Below are 22,169 nucleotides of genomic sequence, written 5' to 3'. Positions count from 1 at the left end.
CCTTTAAATATGAACAAGTTAGGGTGGTCACTGCCTAGACATTCCTGAAGATCAAGAAAGTGATTAAATGAGAGGAAGAGGTAGGAACAGACAAGATAGGATTTAACAAAGGGTTATGAATACTGAATCTTAATATAAATGCTTTATTTATTTATTTATTTTGGATGCTGGGGTGGTGGAGTGGCTGGAAGGAAATAGCTGAAGTGGTGGAACTGTAACACATAACATTCTTTGAGTTCTATTCTATAGCTATTCATTGGGCTGTACATTGAAGGTTTTCACCATTCTATATATGGGTTGTATTTTACAATGGAGGATAGCTGAAACTGTGGTGTATAACCCATAATAACCCTCGAAGTTATCTGTATGACTGCTTGTTGAATCATACTTTGAAAGTTGTCACCTTTCTGTATATGTGATGTATTTCACAATGGGGGAATGACTCAAATTGTGGAACTGTAACGCATAACATTCTTTGAAATTTGCTCTCTAGCTACCTGTTAGATTGTGCTTTGAAAGTTATCACTGTTCTGTGCATATGTTGTGTTTCACTGTAAAAAAATGTAAAAAAAAAAAAAGTACAAAAGATAAAGAATAGTTACTGGATCAAAGGCCCTGAAACAACAGGAGGAAGAAAAGATTAGACCACAGAATATATTATTTAGAACTCTTTTGGTATAAAATACTGTAGTAGCAATGAACTCTACATAGCTCAAGCAAAATGGAAGTTTAAAAGGATCCAGTGCAGAGAACCCAAGGAAATGATGTGTTTTGCCCTCAGATTCAAGCTAGACCCAGGAACTAAGGTACTCTAGAGAGGGAGGAAGTGTTCTCTCTCCATTCATTACTTTGCTGTTTCTATTCTTCCTTCCTGGGATAGACTGATTTTCTCTGCTTCCAAGTCCACATGGTAGAAAATAGCCACCAGTAACAACCAAATTTTATCTCTTCTGTTTAACAGATCATTCATTCATTAATTCATTCATTCATTTGGTACCTGCTCTCTACCAGGCACTGTGCGGTAGTCCAAGAATAAATTGTTGAACAGGGAAGACATGGTCCTTTCCTCATGAAGTTATAGGAGAGTAGGCAGGAAAAACATTAAGCAATTTGTATCAGCAACTACATAATTTAAATGTGGTAAGTACAAAGCATTTTTCAGTGTTCTTTGAAACTGGTCACCAGGAAAGTATGACTTAGTCCACGGTGTCAGGGGAGGCTTCAGTGGTGAAGTGACCTTAGACCTGAGACCTAAGGGTGACTAGGAATTAGTCTGCCATTGAGGCTGGGTGGGTAGGTGATGAATACAATCGCAGAATGGTTGATAGTTGGGTAAAGATAGAGTGCCTATTTATCTTTAGGCTATGTACAGTGTCTGCAACATAGAAATGTATTTTAGAACTGTTCATTTAACACTAATTCGATGAACTCTGTGCCTCCTGTGTTTCCAACACTGGACTGTTAAATGGGGGTACAAAAATAATTAGTCATGGATACTGCACCCTCACATCAGGGAAAGAGCAAGATCATCAACTATAATGGGTAGTAATCAAGTGGTGTGAAAAAAATATTAGGGGGAGGACATGGGTGAAAAGAATTTAATTTTCCCACATGTAACCTGGGATGTTTTTGTTGAATCAATGGCCACCTACTTGTACCATTCATCAGGCACAGTTGGGCTTCCTTACAACCTACAGGAAATGTGCCTTTCTAGAGTATGTCCATTCCTTAATTTGCTGGAGATTGGGTGTTTAAGCTATTAGGTCCCTGTGTGGATTATCAGCTCTCTGTAGGGGCTGCTCTATGGCCTCCTTCAGTCCAAGGACCAAAGGAACCTGACCTTCAACCTAGAGAATGTTTTGCTGTGTGGTCACAGTTCAAGAACATAACCATGATGTTCAGTCATGATCATGTATCTTTGACAACCTTTCCAGCCAGTCTGGCAGCTGTGTGTGGTGGGGTCATAAGAAAAATACTACTGTGACCTTCATTATTCCGTAAGAAAGCAAAAATGTTGGTGAATTGGAGTGGGCATTGGAGAGGGAGGAGGAGTGTGTGGGTGTGTGTGTGTGCATGAAGTGTCTATCACCAACAAATGCGGTATGTATTTCAAGTAGGGCAAATCTGTCAGACGTGGAAAATACCTATGATTTTTAAAGAGTATGAGTCACTTATCCCATTGAAAATAGTATGCAATTCCATTAGATGCATCTTTGAAAAGTAAATTGTACTGGCAAACCCACACTGTCTCCATACTATGTATCATGAAAACCTGGACCACTGAATATAGCCTCATTTCAGAAGTACTACAGATTGCTGCAACTATATTATTCTTGTTGATCTAAAACTTCAACTTCAATGATGGTAAAATGTTGCAATTTCTGTTTTTAAGTCATTTCATTAAAAAAAATAAATGGAACCTCTGGGAATTTAGAGAATATTTTATTTCTACATCTTTACATAATCATGTGCACATGTAATTTCTTGTCCCAATGGATTGTCAATGTAAATAAGTGAAGGTAATTAAGGGACTATATCCCAAATGACACAAACCTCACCTAAATATGGTTTTGTTGTACGTTAATAATTCCTTGGAACATATCCCCACTGCTGCAGTACATGTATCAGTAGTTCATACTTGGTTTTTTTTAAGGATACAGAAATTTCTGGTTCTCCTATATGTACCAGAAGTTAAAAGTTGATTGTTCCAAGACAACTATTAGTAATTGAGCAACTATTTGCTGCATAAACAATGATTGGTGTTTTCACCTACATCATATCATTTAACACAAGAATCGCATGAGGTATGTATTGTTAGCCCCTTTTTACAAGTAAGGAAAGAGAAGATCAAAAAGTTTTTGTGTTGCTTAAGATTTCATAGACAGAGGCAGAGCCAGAAATTAATCCCAAATTTGAATGGCTCCAAAACCTATGTATTTCTGCTCATAACTTTGCCGTCCATGCTGGCACTCATATCCAGCTTTGAATTCATTGTATCTTTCATACATCTATGTTCTTTTGGAATAAAAAAAATTAATTTCTGGTTTGGTTCTTTGCCTAGTTAAAAAAGCCAGAGCTTGAGAGTTCAGGCACTTAGTCGTAGTACTATTTATAACATGACATATCATTGTGATGATTCACATGTAACATCAACTGATTTATAATAATAAGGAGTAAAATGTGGTAGAACGCTTGGCTAAGAGCATGGTTGCTGATAGTTGTGTATTTTGTTTTCTTCAGTCTTCTTCAGATAGATATTCTTGAAGAAAAAGTATTATTCTGAAGAATAGGTTGGTCTTAAAATGAAAAGAATTAGGAGAATGAAAATGACTAACATACTCTATTTTGAGCAAAGGGGCCATTATTCTGTAATGTTAATCTGTTTTTTAATCTAATTTGCTAGCTTTCCTAGCTGGCTTTTTCCATCCTTACCTTCCTAAGGCTCCCCACCAAATGTTCCCACTTCTTATTTCCCTACATTTGCTTATTAGTACTGGTGAAACTAAAACTTACCTAACGTGGGCCCCCAAATATATCACTTTTCATTTAATCCTAGTCCATAATTTTTCTAGACTCTTCTTATATAGCGTCACACAATTCCATAAATGTGAGAGGTATGATGTAGGAGAGAAGTCCTGGAAGACTGCAGAATATCCGAACATTCTATTTGAGTTTTTCAACTTGACTATAGAAACCTTCTAACCCTTGATATCAATTATTGTAATTAAGGATATGATTTTTTTTATTCCAGGAAAAGTAAAGAAATAAGAAAGAAGGTGATGTCAAAATCAGCTCCATTTTTGTTGGCTTGATAAGCTGGGTAAATGGAGATGGCACATACTAAGATACAGAACTCTGAGGCAGAGGCACATTTGAGAGGGGGATGAGAAATAAAGAGCTTGCCTTTCTGTGAACACTTAAGTTGTTTTATGTTATTACAATTAATGCTGCTGTTAATATCCTTTTACATATCTCCTAAGCACACAGGGAATGCTTTCTCTAGGGTATATAAATAGGAGTAGGGTATATAAATGGGAGTAGAATAGCTTTCTCTAGGGTATATAAATAGGAGTAGAATTAGCTCATTGACTTCGAAAATTTGTGTGCACAAAGTAGTCCAATTAAATGAGATAAAGTTACCATTTTAAACATTTAATTATAAGGTTATCTTTAGATATATACATTAATTTTGGGGTCATTTTAGCCAGTTTAATTTCTTCTGGTTTGGTTTCAATAGGCACCATTAAATGGATAAATGGAGACTGAAAACCATACAACAGTGACAGAGTTCATTATTTTGGGTTTAACAGATAATCCTACACTATGTGCCATCTTCTTTGTAACTTTTTCAGCAGTTTATATAGTTACTGTAGTGGGCAACATTAGCATAATCTTCTTAATCCGAAGCAGCCCTCAGCTTCACACCCCAATGTACCTTTTTCTCAGTCATTTGGCTTTTGTGGACATCGGGTATTCCACGTCTGTTACACCTATCATGCTTATGAGTTTCCTAAGGGAGAGGACTACTATTCCTGTCATTGGATGCATAGCCCAGCTTGGCTCTGATGTTGCTTTTGGGACTACGGAGTGCTTCTTGCTGGCCACTATGGCCTATGATCGCTATGTAGCCATCTGCTCTCCCTTGCTCTACTCCACCCAAATGTCGTCAACAGTCTGCTTCCTCCTGTTGGGGGCTTCCTATTTGGGTGGGTGCATGAATGCTTCATCATTTACTGGCTGTTTGATGAACCTTTCCTTCTGTGGACCAAATAAAATCAACCATTTTTTCTGTGACCTCTTCCCACTCCTGAAGCTTTCTTGTGGCCATGTTTATATCGCTGAAATATCTCCTGCCATCTCTTCTGGGTCGGTCCTTATAAGCACACTGTTTACCATAATTGTGTCCTACATCTACATCCTCCACTCAATCCTGAATATGCGATCGACTGAAGGGAGGAACAAGGCCTTCTCTACCTGCACTTCCCACCTCACTGCAGTTACTTTGTTTTATGGGACAGTTATGTTTGTTTATGTGATGCCCAAGTCGAGCTATTCAGCTAATCAGGTCAAAGTGGCATCTGTGATATACACAGTGGTGATCCCCATGTTGAACCCTCTCATCTATAGTCTGAGGAACAAGGAGGTGAAAGAGGCCATGAGAAAATTGATGGTTAGAAAACACTGGTTTTCCTGAATTAAATGAGATAGCAATCCATCAATTACAGAATCAAGGATATGGGGAAAATGTGTGCTGATATTTTAATGGTATTTATCATTAACTTTGTCATTTTTGTATTCGTTATAGTTCTCTAGGGAAATAGAATTGACAGGATATATATATATGTATATATATATACCAAATGTAAATATTGTGAGTTTTTTTTAATAGGAATTGGCTCACACGACTGTGGGGATGGGCAAGTCCAAATTCCATAGGTCAGGCTGCACACTGGGAACTACGATGAATATTTTCAGTGAATTCCTCAGGAGAAGCAGGCTGGCTGAAATAGAGATGGAAATTCTCCATTCTGACTGCTGAAATCATCAGTTCTCCTTTTAAAGCCTTCAGCTGATAGGATGAGATGTCTCTCAGTGTTGAAGGCAGTCTCCTCAGTTGACTGTAGATGTAATCAGCCACAGATGCATTCAACTTACTGATGATTTAAATCCACAAATTTTCTTCACAGTAACAATCAGGCCAGTGCTTCCTAGACCAAACAACTGGACATCATAACCTGGCAAAGTTCTTACATGAACATACCCCTCACATTTTTATAATGAAGAGTTCCTGTAAATATAAAAAGCCAATGTTTGCATCCAATTATAAGTTAAATGTTTCACTTGCATGAATTTAATCTGCAGATTAAATCAAATATAAAATTTTCAAGGTAAGAACACCTTTAGGAAATAGTTTCTACTTAAAACCTTCTCCATTCACCAGTTGCAGAATCCTATTTAAATACATAGTGAAAAAATACAGACTTTTCAACCAAAGGTCAATTTTCTTTGAATTCCATCTTGTAAGATAACTTTTGGGATAGAAGCTTGTCCCAATAGACATGTGATAGACATTGATGTTGACAGGCCAGGCATTTCAGATTACTTCCTTTAAACACCCTGCCCTACCTTGGTCAAGGAAATTTCAGCTTTGGCAACAGTGATGTTAACGTCTCAGAAAAACTTTTATTTTCACTTTATTTAAACTAGAGCAAAGATCCTGATTCCTTTGCTTGGCCATTAGGAGATCCAACCTCAAGAATACAGAAGAAACATTTTACAAATCTCAGCTGAATCTTCACACACTGAAATCTTACCAGGGGAGTATTATAGTAAAATTTTGGAAGCAGACTTTCCTTTGGGGTGAATGATGGGGGACAATACAGACTTTCTTTCCACCATAGCTGGTGGATAGGAAGCATGAATATATGGTTCAATACATGCATGCTGGTTCAAGTAAAGAATACACTTACTACACATTTTTGTAATATCTCACTGTACTGCTTCTTCCACTGCCTTTTTTTGTAGGTGCTTATGATCCAGTCTGGCTATTGAAATTGCCTCTAAATTGATTCTCTGCCTAGTATATTTCTCCTACCATGATATCTGGTGAATATTTCAATCAATATACTTTTATTAGTAACATAGCCATAATGTCATACAAATCCTGAGACAGTATGGAGGAACCACTTTACAAGCTGAACTCCCATTCCTGGGCCTTCGCTGGTCAGTCCAAGGAAATTCTCTCTTCTGCCTGGAAGCCAAATTGTGGAATTCCTCTGATCCTTTTCCACCATCCACACTTTTTTCTTGTATCAATTCTGGGCCTACAGTTCCCCCAGTGCAAAAATTCTGTGGCTAAGTCGGCAAAGACATGACCTGTTGCAAAGAGAGGGCATTCAAAGATAGGACTTCAGTCTTGAAAGGGCTCTCTTAGAGTAGTGGTGGGAACATGGCATTCTAGTGGTTGAAGTCTTTCTGAACTGTTTCTGTCAGTCTTCCTTTTCACCCACCTCCCACCCCCACTTCACTCTTCACCAGGGTTCATCCTCAGTCCCCTGCCCTTCTCTCTGTCCCCCACACTCCCTTGGGGTGATGCCATCTTCTCTCCCGGGCTCAGCTGCCGCCTTTGTGGTAACACTATCCTTTTCTCCAAATACAGCCTTCCCTGGAGGACAGATGAACTTCTTCACTGGTCTTTTCCCCAGGCTGTCAACTCAGCGTGCCTCACACTGATTTATCATATTTCTCCCAAAATTATTCCTTCTTCTCTGTTCCCTGGCAGCTTTTGAAAAGTCTGCTACTCCGATAGACTTGGGACACATCCAGCTAAATGGTCTGACCCCCTCCATTCCCTTTCCTTCTGTCAGATAAAAGGTAGGTCACATGTCATAGAGTGACCTTTTACTTAAGTCCCTTTTGTCTAGGGGCTTATAATATCCCCCAGTTGATTATTTAAATCCATATAGAAATTTGTACTTTGTATTTTCACTCTGAGAGATTCAAATAATTAAATCACACAGATGTAGATGGTGTGCAGCTGGCACTGTTACAGTGTTTATTGAAGGGGATATACATTGATACTCCTGTCCCCTTCCAAGTTCTCAATCAACTCAGAAAAAGACTAAAAGAGAAGATATATGGGAAAACAAAATATTACCTGCATAAATGAAAGAGCTCCTTTTAGATAATATGACATATTTGTGGGCAAGTGTGCTTTTATGTTCTGAATCCCAGAATTTGACACTTTCCTTCTCAGTCATTGGCAGGAACAACTCGGGTCTCCCTTATGAGACTGGACTTCTGCTCATTAGTTTATGGCATGGCCAAGAGTAGTCAAGAGTGCTGAGGGCAGGCTTGCTCCCATGAGAAAGGAGAAGAGGGAAAACTGGGATTGCATATTCACTTTTCCCTTTAAAACTTACCATCAACTAATTCACTCCTTCCAGGGGAGGAGGGAGTGAAGGCTGGGAAGGCTGCCAGATGTGTTGTGATAATGGATTCCCCTCCAAAAGGAGAAAAAATATCATGAATGGTAAAAAACATTTCTTGCAAACAAAGTGTGTCAAAAAATGAAAATCCTTGTTGGGAACAATAAGAAATTCTATAGGATTTTGTTGTTATTGTTAAGATTTCTACTTACTATATATTATAGATATATGCTACTTGGAAGGGAGGGATTTTGATCTTGGAGGAATTTGAAAGATCCTTACCTATTGTTAACAAGTTCTTAGTCTATATAAATTTCAGGAAAACTTTCCTTTCTGAAATGGATTGGGACTTATGAGGTCATTGACTTTTCTCAAGATTCTGTAAAACACTTATCTGTTGCATGGTACTGGAAAAGATTAAAAGCAGAGGGGCAAGAGGGAACTTCCGGGGATGGAATCTTTACATATTGTGATTAGAGTGGTAGTTGTACTGGTATATTCATTTGTCAAAAGTCTTCAACCTGTATATTTAAAATGTGTATATTTTAATGTAGTAAATTATTCTTAAATAAAACTGATTTTAAAAATATTTTATAGGGGTGAAGGGAGGATATGTTTGGATATAGAATATGAATAAATAAAATTAATAAAAAACGATTCTGTAAGAGAGCACTGTCTCTTTCTCATTTTAATCTGGGATACAGACAGATAACTGATGCTAGTAACAGTATCTTCCTATCCATTTAAGCCAATTCTGTGCTGAAGTATTTCTCAAAGATGTTGCCTCCTCATCTTTTATACTTCCCTTGCTTTAAGTCTTTATTATAATTTATTATTATATGAGACTGTGAGGCTCAAAGCTATCAAGGCAACATTTTAATATTGCATCTTCATTTCAGATCTTACAATATAACTTAATATTGTTAAGTTGGAAACAGTTCTTCAATCAATCTACAGATTCCGTGCAACCCCTCTGATAATCTCACTTGCCTTTTTGGCAGAAATTGACATGCTGATCCTAAAATTCAGGTGGAAATGCAAGGGACCAACAATAGCCAAACAATCTTGAAAAAGAACAAATTGGAGGACTCATACTTCTTGATTCCAAAACCTGCTACAAAGTACAGTGTGATACTGGCCTAAGGGTGTGTGGGTGGGTGGATAGGTAGGTAGGTAGATGGGTAGGTAGGTGGATGGATGGATAGATAGATATAGATAGAATAAAATTGAGAGTCCCGAAATAAACTGGTCTTGAATGTTTATAGTAACATTATTCATAAAATCAAAAAAGTGGAAACAACCTGTGTCCATCAATGAATGGATAAAAAAAATGTGGCATAGTCATACAATGAAAAATTACTCAGCCATAAAAAGGAATGCAATATTGATATGTGGCAACATGCATGAAACTTGAAAACATTATTATGCTAAATGAAAGATTCTAGACACAAAGGCCACATATTATATCATTTGATTTATATGAAACTTTCATAATTAGATAGTGGTGATGGTTGAACAACTTTGAGAAAATACTGAAAACCAGTGAGCTGCACACTTTAAAAAAGGGTATTTTATGATATGTGAAGTATATCTCAATAAAATGAATTGATTTTAAATTTTTTATGTTAACACTTTATATAGAGTTTTGAAAATAAAAATGAATTGTCTTTCTTTCCCAGACTGTAATTAAGTCTCCTGAAGTAAACAATATTAATGACTTGATATTTAATCTTTAATTCATTTTTATCTATAGTCCTACAAGTATATGCAAATTTATATGTTATCATAGGAGAAAACTCTTAGTTTCAAGACAAGCTATACTCACACAACATATTCCAAATCACACCCACACCAATCCTAAGTAATGATAGAAAAGATTTATTTTTTCTTTTAAATGTAATTTTATTGAGATATATTCACATAACATACAATCCTTCAAAGTGTACAATCAGTTGTTCATAGTTGTGCATTGATCACTGCAATCAATTTTTGAACATTTTCATTACTCCAAAAAATAAAATAAAAATTAGAATAAAAAAGAACATCCAGAACATTCTATTCCACTTCTCCCCACATTTTTCATTTACTTTTTTCACACTCATTCATTGTTTTTTTAACTTTATCAAAAAATAAAAAAAAAAAAACAATAAAAAACAACATTTCAAACAAAGGAATGAGAAAAAACAACCTAAAATAACTACATTGCTTCTAACATGTTCCTGCTCTACCCCAGGAAAATAAACTGACTATAACCCAACAAAGGAATAAGAAAACAAATAACCTAAAATAACTACATTTCTGCAAACTTGTTCCTACCATATCTCCCAGAAATTAACAAACCATAGTCATTCCGGAGCATTCCCATAACATTAAGTTTGCCCTCCGTAACTTATCTGTTCTTATTAGATTATCGTTCCCCCTTCACTATTTGCTGTCTGTTGCTAGGTCCCCTACATTCTACAATATAAACCATTTATTTTACATTTTTCACAGTGTTCACATTAGTGGTAATATACAGTATTTCTCTTTTTGTGTCTTGCTTTTTACGCTCAGCATTATGTCTTCAGGGTTCATCCATGTTGTCACCATGTTTCATGACATTGTTCCTTCTTACTGCAGTGTAGTATTCCATCGTGTGTATATACCACATTTTATTTATCCACTCATCTGTTGAAGGACATTTGAGTTGTTTCCATCTCTTGGCAATTGTGAATAATGCTGCTATGAACATTGGCGTGCAGATTATCTGTTCGTGTCACTGTTTTCTGATCTTCCAGGTATATACGAGAAGTGCAGTCGCTGGATCGAATGGTAACTCTATATCTAGTTTTCTAAGGAACTGCCAGACTGTCTTCCAGAGTGGCTGTACCATTATACAGTCCCACCAACAATGAATAAGAGTTCCAATTTCTCCACATCCCCTCCAGCATTTGTAGTTTCCTGTTTGTTTAATGGCAGCCATTCTAATTGGTGTGAGATGATATTTCGTGGTCTTAATTTCCATCTTCCTTATAGCTAGTGAAGCTGAACATTTTTTCACGTGTTTTTTGGTCATTTGTGTTTCCTCTTCAGAGAGCTGACTTTTCATATCTTTTGGCCATTTTATAATTGGGCTGTCTGTACTATTGTCATTGAGTTGCAGGGTTTCTTTATATATGCAAGATATCAATTTTTCTTCAGATACATTGTTTCCAAATATTTTTTCCCATTGAGTTGGCTGCCTCTTCACCTTTTTGACAAATTCCTTTGAGGTACAGAAGCTTTTAATTTTGAGGAGTTCCCATTTATCTATTTTTAATTTTGTTGCTTGTGCTTTGGGTGTGAGGTCTAGGAAGTGACGTCCTAATACAAGGTCTTGAAGATGTTTCCCTACATTATCTTATAGGATTTTTATGGTATTGTCTCTTATATTGAGGTCTTTAATCTATTTTGAGTTAATTTTTGTGTAGGGTGTGAGGTAAGGGTCCTCTTTCATTCTTTAGAAAAGATTTATTTTTAAAAATATCTTTTTAAGCAATATAAATGTATGCATTACATATTTCCTTTAAATTTAGTCACTGTAGCTTCATTTCCAGAAGGTGATCCTTCACTGTGGAAAAGGAAAATCACTTCTGATAATTGACATTCCACCATGATTAGATTAATGTATTTTTCTGGATATTAATTAGCAAACACCTCCAGAATCAGTTTCTTTTATCTTGCAGTGATAGCAGTATACTTTCAATGTCTTCTCTAAGATCTATCTCACCTCTCTGGATCTCTGTCTTATTCTAGTCCTTAGGGATCTTAATCACGCCGCCATCCAAAAGAGCATCATGCTGGTCTCTCATATTTATTACATCATGCTGATTGGACGTGGTACTAATATAGTAAGGTACATGTAGTGAGGCACAGATAAACTGTAATATTTATTTCTCTGAGTAAGATGCATGCATGCCAGAAAGTGGGAGATAAATCTTATGAAAATTCATGGGCCTAGATACTTGGTTGGAGTGTCTGGGATTCCATTTGTCCAAACTATGTTGAGACATGTCCTGCAAAGAGAAAGTCAACTTGCTGTGTCTTATACCCCTCATATCGTATGAGTTCTCATGCTTGTTGATGTCTCTGGTATCTTGAAGCAACATATATCACAAGTGAATGTGTTTTTCCATCCAATTTGCCATGTAACCCATAAGGTTCTTAGTGTTAAATGGGGCCCAGAAGAAGAAAAGCTTCTTCCATAAATCCAGGATTCAATGCCAGTCATTCTGTCACTTGGATGATATGACCCAGCAGGTTTAATCATGCTACAATTTCTGTGTTAATGAGGAGGCTATAGGGAGCCTCTGAAAGGTCTAAAATTTGAGAAAGTTTTGTTTTCCAAATGAAAAGACCTTATTATACTCTTATTTTATTTATTCCTTTCTTTTTCTCTATATTTAATCCTACATATATTTTCAAATCCACAAACACTGTCTCTGCTGTTTTAAACTTTTAATACTCATTTGGATTTGCCAATGTATTTATTCTTTTTGGTGCTCTTCATTCCTTCCTTTATTATTCCACTTATACCTGCATTAGTTTTCCTTTAAAAAAAAAAAAAAAACCACATCAAGTCGTCTTCTTTTAATACAAGTCTGCTGGTGATGAAATTTATCAGTTGTTTTTGGTTAGAAAAAATCATTATTTCACCTTCATTTTTGAGAGATATTTTTGTCTGGGGTAGAATTCTAGGTTACCAGCTAAAACTCTGTTCATACTTTCAAGAATTTCTTGTTTTCTTTTTTCTGTAATTTCTTTTGAAAAGTCAGCTATTCCCCCTCCCCTTTTTAGAAGGAATTATTGGAAAATATTTTTTCTCTCTGACAGCTTTTGATACTTTGTTTTGGTTTTTATTTACTGAAGTTTTTTTTTATGATTTGCCTTAGTTTGGGATTTTTAGAGTTGCCTGAACTTGCACCTTATGGTCATTCATTAGTTTGGAGAAATATCAGTTAATATTTCTCCAAATATTGCTTCCACCCCATTCTCCTCCATTTCTCCTTTGATATCAGTGAGATTTTTTTTAACCATGTCACATGTATCTCTTCTACTCTTTCATGTATTTTTTTTATTAGAGAAATTGTGAATTTATAAAACAATCATGCATGAAACACAGGATTCCCATATACCACCCCACCACCACTATGTTGCATTTTGTGTGGGACATTTGTTACTGCTAATGATTGAACTTTTTTTAAAGAATAATTTTACTATTTTTTAATAGTAGTTACCTTTGTTACAATTGATAAAAGATTATTAAAATAGTTCTATCGTTCATTATTTACATGAGGTTTATTTTCCCAGATACTGCTCTATTATTACCACCTTGTATTCTTATTATACATTTGTTGTAACCCTATGAAAGAAAAATCTTATAACTTCTACTGTTAACTATAGTCCATTGTCTACAATAGGGTTCACTATGCTGTACAGTCCTATATTTTATCTTTTAATTTTTATTCTAGTAATATATACATCCTAAAGTTTCCTCTTTTAACCACATCCACCTGTATGGCTAAATGCTGCTGATTACACTCACAATAATATGCTACCATCATCACCATCCACTTCCAAACCTTTATCATCAGCCTAAAAAGAAATTCAGTACAAGTTAAGTATCAATTCCCATTCTCTAACTCCAATCTATCTCCTGGTAACTTATATTCTAGGTTTTAACTCTATGAGCTTGCTTATTATAATTAGTTCATAACAGTGAGATAGATTGTACAATATGTGTTCTTTTGTGTCTGGCTTATTTCACTCAACATAATGTCCTTAAGTTTCATCCATGTTGTCGCATGAGCAGGACTTCATTTCTTCTCATAGTTGAATAATATTCCATTGTATGTGTATAGCATATTTTGTTTATATGTTCATCGATTATTGGATGCTTGGGTTGCTTCCATCTTTTGATAATTTTGAATAATGCCACAGTAAACATTGTTGTGCAACTGTCTGTTTGAGTCCATGCTTTCAGTTCTTCTGGGTATATGCCTAGTAGCGGGATTGCTGGATCATATGGCAATTTATACGTAGCTTCCTGAGGAACCTCCAAACTGCCTTCCAGGGCAGCTGCACCATTTTACATTCCCACCAACATTAAGTGTACCTATTTCTCCACATCCTCTCTGGCACTTGTAGTTTTCTCTTTTTATGATAATGGCCATTCTGGTAGGTGTGAAATGGTATCTGATTGTGGTTTTTGTTTGCATTTCTCCAGTAGCTAGTGATGTTGAGCACCTTTTCATGAGCTTTTTAGCCATTTGTATTTCCTCTTTGGAAAAATGTCTATCCATGTCTTTTTCCCATTTTTTAATTGGGTGGTTTGTCTTTTTGTTGTTGAATTGTAGGATTTCTTTATATATTCTGGTTATCAAACCCTTATCAGATATGTGGTTTCTGAATATTTTCTTCTATTGAGGAGGCTGCATTTTTACTTTCTTAACAAAGTCTTTTGACTCGCAAAAGTATTCAATTTTATGGAGATCCCATTAATCTATTTCTTCTTTCATTGCTTGTGCATTGGATGTAAGGTCTAGGAAACTACCTACTACCACAAGATCTTTAAGATGTTTCCCTATGTTTTCTTCTAAGAGTTCTATAGCCTTAGCTTTAATGTTTAGGTCTTTGATCTATCTTGAGTTAATTTTTGTATGTAGTGTTGTTTTGGGTTGCTAAAGCTTCCAAAATGTGATATACAAGAAATTAGTTGGCTTTTACAATGGGGATTTATTAGTTTACAAATTTACAGTTCTAAGGCCATGAGTATGTCCCAATTAAGGCAACAACAGAACGATACCTTCTCTGAAGGCAGGCCGATGGCATCCGGGTTTCCTCTGTCACATGGGAAGGCACATGGTTGGCATCTGCTGATCCTTCTCTCCCCGTGTTCTGGTTTGGTAATGCTGCTGTCATGCAAAATACCAGAAATGGATTGGCTTTTATAAAGGGGGTTTTTATTTGGTTACAGATTTACAGTCTGAAGCCCTCGAAAATGTCCAGATTAAGGTATTGACACGAGTATACCTTCACCAAAGGAAGGCCAATGGCATCCAGAAAACCTCTGTTAGCTGGCAAGGCACGTGACTGGCGTCTGCTGATCCTGGGTTATGTTCCTTCTCCTCTCTCAGCTCCTGTGTGTTCTGCAAAATATTGCTGTTGGGGTGTTTTGTCCTCTCTTAGCTTCTCTGGTGCAAGCTCTGGTCCAGCATCTCCAGGGTGTCAACAAAAGTCTGTTTTCAATGGCCAACTCCAAAATGTCCCTCTCAGCTGCTCTGAGGTCCTTCTGTTCATGAGCTCTGTTATAGGACTTCAGTGATAAAATCAAGACCCACCATGAGTGGGCAGGGTCCGTATCTCCATGGAAATAATCCAATCAAACAGTTCATTCAGTTGATTGAGTCACATCTCCATAGAAACACTCAATCAAAGGATTCCAACCTAATCAGCACTAATACATCTGTCCTCACAAGACTGCATTGTAGAACATGGCATTTTGGGGGACATAATACATCCAAACTGGCACACCCGGGTTTCGTTGCTTTTAGATTCTTATTCTTTCAGTTTCTGTGGGTCCTTTCTTGCTTCTCCTGGGGCTTTTCTCTCCAAGCTTTCTGGGTGTTTCTCTCTCTTTTATCCTCATAAAGGACTCCAGTAAAGGATTAAGACCCACCTTAAATGGGCTGGGTCACATCTCAATGGAAATAACCTAATCAAAAGATCCCACCCACAGACCTGACTCCCAGGGGTGTAAATCTCCCTGGCAACCCAGGATATGACTCCCAGGGATGAATCTGAACCTGGCACTGTGGGATTGAGAACATCTTCTTGACCAAAAGGGGGATGCGAAATGAAATGAAATAAAGCTTCAGTGGCTGAGAGATTTCAGATGGAGTTGAGAGGTCACTCTGGTGGACGTTCTTATGCACTATATAGATAACACTTTGTAAGTTTTAGTGTATTGGAATAGCTAGAAGTAAAAACCTTAAACTACCAAACTCCAACCCAGTAGCCTTGACTGTTGAAGACGACTGTGTAACAATGTAGATTACAAGGGGTGACAATGTGATTGTGAAACCTTGTAGATCACACTCCCTTTATCCAGTATATGGATGGATGAGTAGATAAATGGGGACAAAAACTAAATGAAAACTAGGGTGGGACAGGGGGGATGATTTGGGTGTTCTTTTTTATTTTTATTTTTTATTCTTATTCTGATTCTTTCTGGTATAAGGAAAATGTTCAAAAATAGATTGGGGTGATGAATGCACAACTATATGATGGTGCTGTGAACAGTTGATTGTACACCATGAATGCTTGTATATGTGAATATATCTCAGTAAAACTGAATTTTAAAAAACGTCCCACCCACAGTAGTTCTTCACCCACAGGAATATATTAAAAAAAACATGGCCTTTTCTGGGGTACATAACAGTTTCAAACTAGCACAGGTGTGATATAGGGATGTGCTTTCATTCTTTTGGATATAGATATCCACTTCTTCTAGCACCATTTGTTGAAGAGGCTGTTCTGCACCAGTTGAGTGAGCTTGGCTGCCTTGTCAAAAATCAATTGTCCATAGATGAGAGGGTCCATTTCTGAATCTCAGTTCAATTCTGTTGATCAATATGTCTATTTTAATGCCAGTACCATGCTGTTTTGACCACTGTAGCTTTGTAATATGCTTTAAAGTCAGAAAGTGTGAGACCTCCAACTTCATTTTTCTTTCTCAAGATGTTTTTAGCTATTTGGGGCACCTTCCCTTACATATAAATTTGATTACTGGTTTTTCTATTCCTTGCAAATTCCATTGGTATTGCATTGAATCTGTAAATCAATTTGGGTAGAATTGAAATCTTAATGATAGTTAGTCTTCCAATCCATGAACATGGAATGTCCTTCCATTTATTTAGGCCTTTCTTGATTTCTCTTAGCAATGTTTTGTAGTTTTCCGTGTGTAAGTCCTTTGCATCCTAGGTTAGAGTTTTCCTAGATATTTGATTCTTTAGGTTGTTATTGGGAATGGAATTTTTCCTTGATTTCCTCCTCAGATTGCTCCTTACTAGTATATAGAAACACTACTGATTTTTGCATGTTGATCTTGTATCCTGTCACTTTGCTGTACTCGTTTATTAGGTCTAGTAGCTTTGTTTTAGATTTTTTGGGGATTTTCTACATATAGGATCATGTTGTTTGCAACCAGTGAAAGATTTACTTCCTCCTCTCCTGTTTGGATGCCTTTTATTTCCTTTCCTTGCCTAATTGTTGTAGCTAAACTTTCAGCCTAATGTTGAATAACAATGGTGACAGTGGACATACTTGTCTGTTCCAGATCTTAGAGGGAAAGCTTTCAGTCTTTCTTTATTGAGTATGATGTTAGCTGTGGGTTTTTCCTATATGCCCTGTATCATGTTGAGGAAGTTTCCTTCTATTCGTATCTTTTGAAGTGTTTTTATAAAGGAAAAACATGCTGGATTTTGTCAAATGCCTTTTCCGCATCAGTCGAGATGATCATGTATTTTTTCCCCTTCGATTTGTTAATGTAGTATATTGCATTAATTGACTTTCTTGTATTGAACCACCCTTGCATACCTGAATAAAACCCACTAGATCTTGGTGTATAATTCTTTTAATATACTGCTGGACTCTATTTGTAAGTATTTTGTTGAGGATTTTTGCACCTATATTCATTAAAGAGATTTTATAATTTTCTTGTAGTATCTTTGTCTGTCTTTGGTATTAGCTTGATGTTGGCTTCATATAATGAGTTAGGTAGATTTCCCTCTTCTTCTATTTTTTTGGAAGAGATTGAGCAGGATTGATATTAATTCTTCTTCAAATACTTGGTAGAAGTCACCTGAGACTGGGTGTTTATTTTTTGGGAGGTTTTTGGTGACTGATTCAGTCTCTTTACTTGTGATTGGTTTGTTGAGGTCTTCTATTTCTTCTAGAGTCAGTGTAGATTGTTTATGTTTTGAAGTTGTCCATTTAATCTAAGTTGCCTAGTTTGTTGGCATACTGTTCCTCATAGTATCCTCTTATCTCTGTCATTTCTGTGGGGACAGAAGTCATTTCCCCCCTTCTATTTTTGATTTTATTTATTTGCATTCTCTTTCTTTTTTTCTTGTTAGTCTAGATAAGGGTCCATCAATTTTATTGATTTTTCTCAAAGAATGAACTGGTTCGGTTGATTCTCCTTTTTGATTTTTGTTCTCAATTTTATTTATTTATGCTCTAATCTTTGTTACTTCTTCCCTTCTGTTTGCTTTGGGGTTAGTTTGCTGTTCTTTTTCTAGTTTTATGAGGTGCACAGTTAAATCTTCAACTTTAGTTCTTTCTTCCTTTTTAATATAGGCATTTAGTGCAATATCTTTCCCTCTCAGCACTGCCTTTGCTGCATTCTACAAGTTTTGATATGTTGTGTTCTCATTTTCATTTTTCTCAAGATATTTACCTGTTTCTCCTGTAATTTTTTCTTTGACCCCCTGATTGTTTAGGTGTGTTGTTTAACTTGCATATATTTGTGAATTTTCTAGTTCTTCACTTGTTTGATTTCCAGCATCATTCCATTATGGTCAGAGAAACTACTATGTATAATTTCAATGTTTTCAAATTTATTGAGACCTTTTTTTTGTGACCCAACTTGTGATCTCTCCTGGAGTATGATCCTTGAGCACTGGAGAAGAATGTATATCCTACTGTTTTGGAGTACAATATTCTGTAAATATCTGTTAGGTCTAGTTCATTCATCATACTATTCAAATTCTCTGTTTCCTTTTTGATCCTCTGTCTAGATGTTCTGTCTGTTGGATAGAGTGGTATGTTGATGTCTCCAAGTGTATTTTAGAGATATCTGTTTCTCCCTTCAGTTTTGGCAGTGTTTGCTTCATGGTACACCTGACTAGATGCATAGATATTTATTAATTGTTATTTCTTCTTGGTTGATTGCTCCTTTTATTAATATATAGTGTCCTTCTTTGTCTGTTATAACAGATTTGCATTTAATGTCTTTTTTGTCCAATATTAGAATAGCTACCCCAGGTCTCTTCTGGTTGGAGTTGCATGGGATATCTTTTTCCAGCCTTTCATTTTCAACCTATTTGTGTCCTTGGCTCCAAGGTAAGTCTCTTGTAAGCAGCATATAGGTGGATCTTTTTTTTCACCCATTCTGCCAATCTGTTCATTTTGATTGGGGAGTTTGATCCATTAACATTCGATGTTATTACTGTAAAGGCAGGACTTCAACCATTTTATCCTTTGGATTTTATATGTCATATCTGATTCTTGTCTCTCTTTTTTTTAACCCTTTTACTTACTTATATTCTTCATGTCTACACTGTCCTCCACACCCTCCACCCCTCTTTCTCTCCTGTCTTTTCCTTTCAGCCTGTGCCATTTCCTTTAGTAATTCTTGTAGGATAGGTTCTTGTTAACAAACTCTCTCATTTTCTGTTTATCTGTGAATACTTTAAACTCCCTCATTTTATTAAATTCAACTTTATTGAGATATATTCACAAACCATAAAATCATTCACAGTGTACAATCAGTTGTTCACAGTACTATCATATAGTTGTGCATTCATCATCACAATTTTTGAACATTTTCATTGCCACAAAAAAAGAATAAGAATAAAAATTAAAGTAAAAAAGAACACTGAAAACATCCCATACCTTTTTCATTAAGTTTTTGCCCTTATTTTTCTACTCAGCTGTCCATACACTAGATAAAGGAAGTGGGAGCCACAAGGTTTTCACAATCACACGGTCACACAGTGTAAGCTATATACTTATACAGTTGTCTTCAAGAATCAAGGCTACTGGGTTGCAGTTCAACAATTTCAGATATTTCCTTCTAGTTATTCCAATACACTAAAAACTAAAAAGGGATATCTGTGTAATGCATAAGAACAACCTCCAAAATGACCTTTAGACTCTATTTGAATTCTCTCAGCCACTGAAACTTTATTTTGTTTCATCTCTCCTGCCCCTTAAGACTTTCTCAATCCCACAATACCATGGCCACGCTCATCCCTGTGAGTCATGTACCACATTGTCAGGGAGATTTACACTCCTGGGAGTCATATCCCAAGTAGAGAAGAAGGCAGTAAGTTTACCTACAAAGTTGGCTTAGAGAGAGAGGCCACATCTGAGAAACAAGAGAGGTTCCCTGGGAGTGACTCTTAGGCACAATTATAAATAGGCTTAGCCTCTCCTTTGCAGTAACAAGCTTCATAAGGGCAAGCCCCAAGATTGAGGGCATGGCCTTCTAAATTGTTAGTCCCCAATGCTTGTGAGAATATCAGTAATTCCCCAGGTGGGGAAGTTTAATATTTGCACATTTTTCCCCAGTCCCTCAAACGGACTTTGCAAATACATTTTTATTCTCTGCCCAAATTACTCTGGGATGTACTGGGGCTTCACAATAATCTATACAAATCAACCAGGTCTCACTCCCTCCTTATTCAGGTTCCATGTAATTATGGTGTTTGAATAAACTGACCATACAAGTTAAATTATATAGTGTTCTACAAAAAATGTAGATTTTGCACCTAATAAATGTCTCATCTCTTCCCTTGGTGTCATATAGAAGTTGAAGTTTTAAAACACTGTCAATATCATCCTTTACCCTTTAGTCTGATTTACCTTATTCCTAACCAAGTCCATTTTGTTCACATCGCTAATTGAAGTCTGATCTCTTTTTAAACTGTTTAACACATTCTGTATGGGGTAATGCTGACATTCATAGCTGCTGGACTCTGGCTCTGAGTCCCAGACATCACACAGATAACCAAAGTTCCAGGGGCTGACCAGGTTATACATAAAGAGCTCAGCAACTCAGAATTTAGAAATAACCATTACAACTCAGAAATAGATGTAACTGCTGTAACAGCCTACAATCTCGTAACCTTTGCAATAAGCCTTCCCCTGATAACCTATGTCTCAGATTCAATTCTCAGAGTTTGTACTTTATATAGTTAGTCCATATTAGTGAGGCATTATAATGTTTGTCTTTTCATTTCTGGTTTATTTCACTGAACAACTGTCCTCAGTGTCCATTCACCTGGTTGCATACCTCACAACTTCATTCCTTCTTGTAGTAGTTCAATATTTCATTGTATGTATACACCATAGTTCACCATTCCATTCATCAGTTGATGTACCCTTATGCCACCTCCATCCCTGAGAATCATGAATACTGCCACCCTCTAAACCCCACTGGACAACTGTCCATTCGTGTCCCTCTTTTCAGTTCTTCCAAGTATGTACCCAACAACGGGGTTGCAGGACCATATGGTAACCCCATATGTAGCTTCCTGTGGAACCACCACACTGCCCTCCAGATGGGCTAACCATTCTACTTCTCCATCAATGGTGATTAGATACATCCCTCTTCCACATTTTCTCCAGCACTTGTAGCCCTCTGTTTATTTTTAGACCATTTTATTCACACACTGTATATTCACTCCTAAGTAAACAATTAGTGGTTCCCTGTATAATCACATAGTTATGCATTCATCACCATTATCTATATGAGGACTTATCCATTTCCTCCACAAAGAAAGAGGAAGATGCAAAAAAAAGAAAAAGAAAAAGTGACAACTAAAAAGCAACAAAAGAAAAAACAAAATTAAAAAATGAAATAAAAAGGTCAGACAACACCAACACCAAGAATCCCATACCCCTCCTTTATATCCCCCTCTTGTAGATGTTTAGCTTTGGTATATAAAGCTATAGTTATAGTTTAATGGAAGCGTATTACAATGTTACCATTAATTATAGACTCTAGTTTGCATTGGTTGTATTTTCCCCCATACCATCTGTTCCAGTTTGCTAATGCTGCCTTACAGAAATGGATTGGCTTTTCTAAAGGGGGTTTATTTGGTTACAGAGTTATAGTCCTAAGGCCATTAAGTGTCCAAGGTAAGGCATCAACAATAGGGTACCTTCACTGGAGAAAAGCCATTGGCATCTGGAAAACCTCTGTTAGCTGGAAAGGCAAATGGCTGGTGTCTGCTTGCCCCCAGGTTGCATTTCAAAATGGCATTCTCCAAAATGTCAATGTTAGCTTTCAACGGCTGTCTTCAAAATGTCTCAGCTGCAGCTGCTCTGAAGTCCATCTGTTTCTGACTTTTATAAGGCTCCAGTAATTAAACCAAGACCCAAGCTGAATGGGTGTAGCCACACTTCCATGGAAACAATCCCATCAACAGGTCATAC

The 22,169-nt window shown here is 36.6% G+C and overlaps 1 protein-coding gene across 1 annotated transcript; it reads left to right on the top strand.

Moving 5' to 3' along the window:
• The first annotated feature begins 4,249 nt into the window (after positions 1–4,249).
• LOC119536438 (olfactory receptor 481) lies at positions 4,250–5,194 on the top strand. Its single transcript, XM_037839222.1, has one exon. It carries the CDS (start codon positions 4,256–4,258, stop codon positions 5,192–5,194), a length of 939 nt encoding a protein of 312 aa, XP_037695150.1. The 5' UTR covers positions 4,250–4,255.
• The last annotated feature ends 16,975 nt before the right edge of the window (positions 5,195–22,169 follow it).

The sequence above is a fragment of the Choloepus didactylus genome, chromosome 6 (assembly GCF_015220235.1).
Source record: "Choloepus didactylus isolate mChoDid1 chromosome 6, mChoDid1.pri, whole genome shotgun sequence".
Taxonomy (NCBI): domain Eukaryota; kingdom Metazoa; phylum Chordata; class Mammalia; order Pilosa; family Megalonychidae; genus Choloepus; species Choloepus didactylus.
The sequence above is the reverse complement of the archived record's forward strand: the minus strand, read 5'-3'. Positions and strand labels throughout refer to the sequence as shown.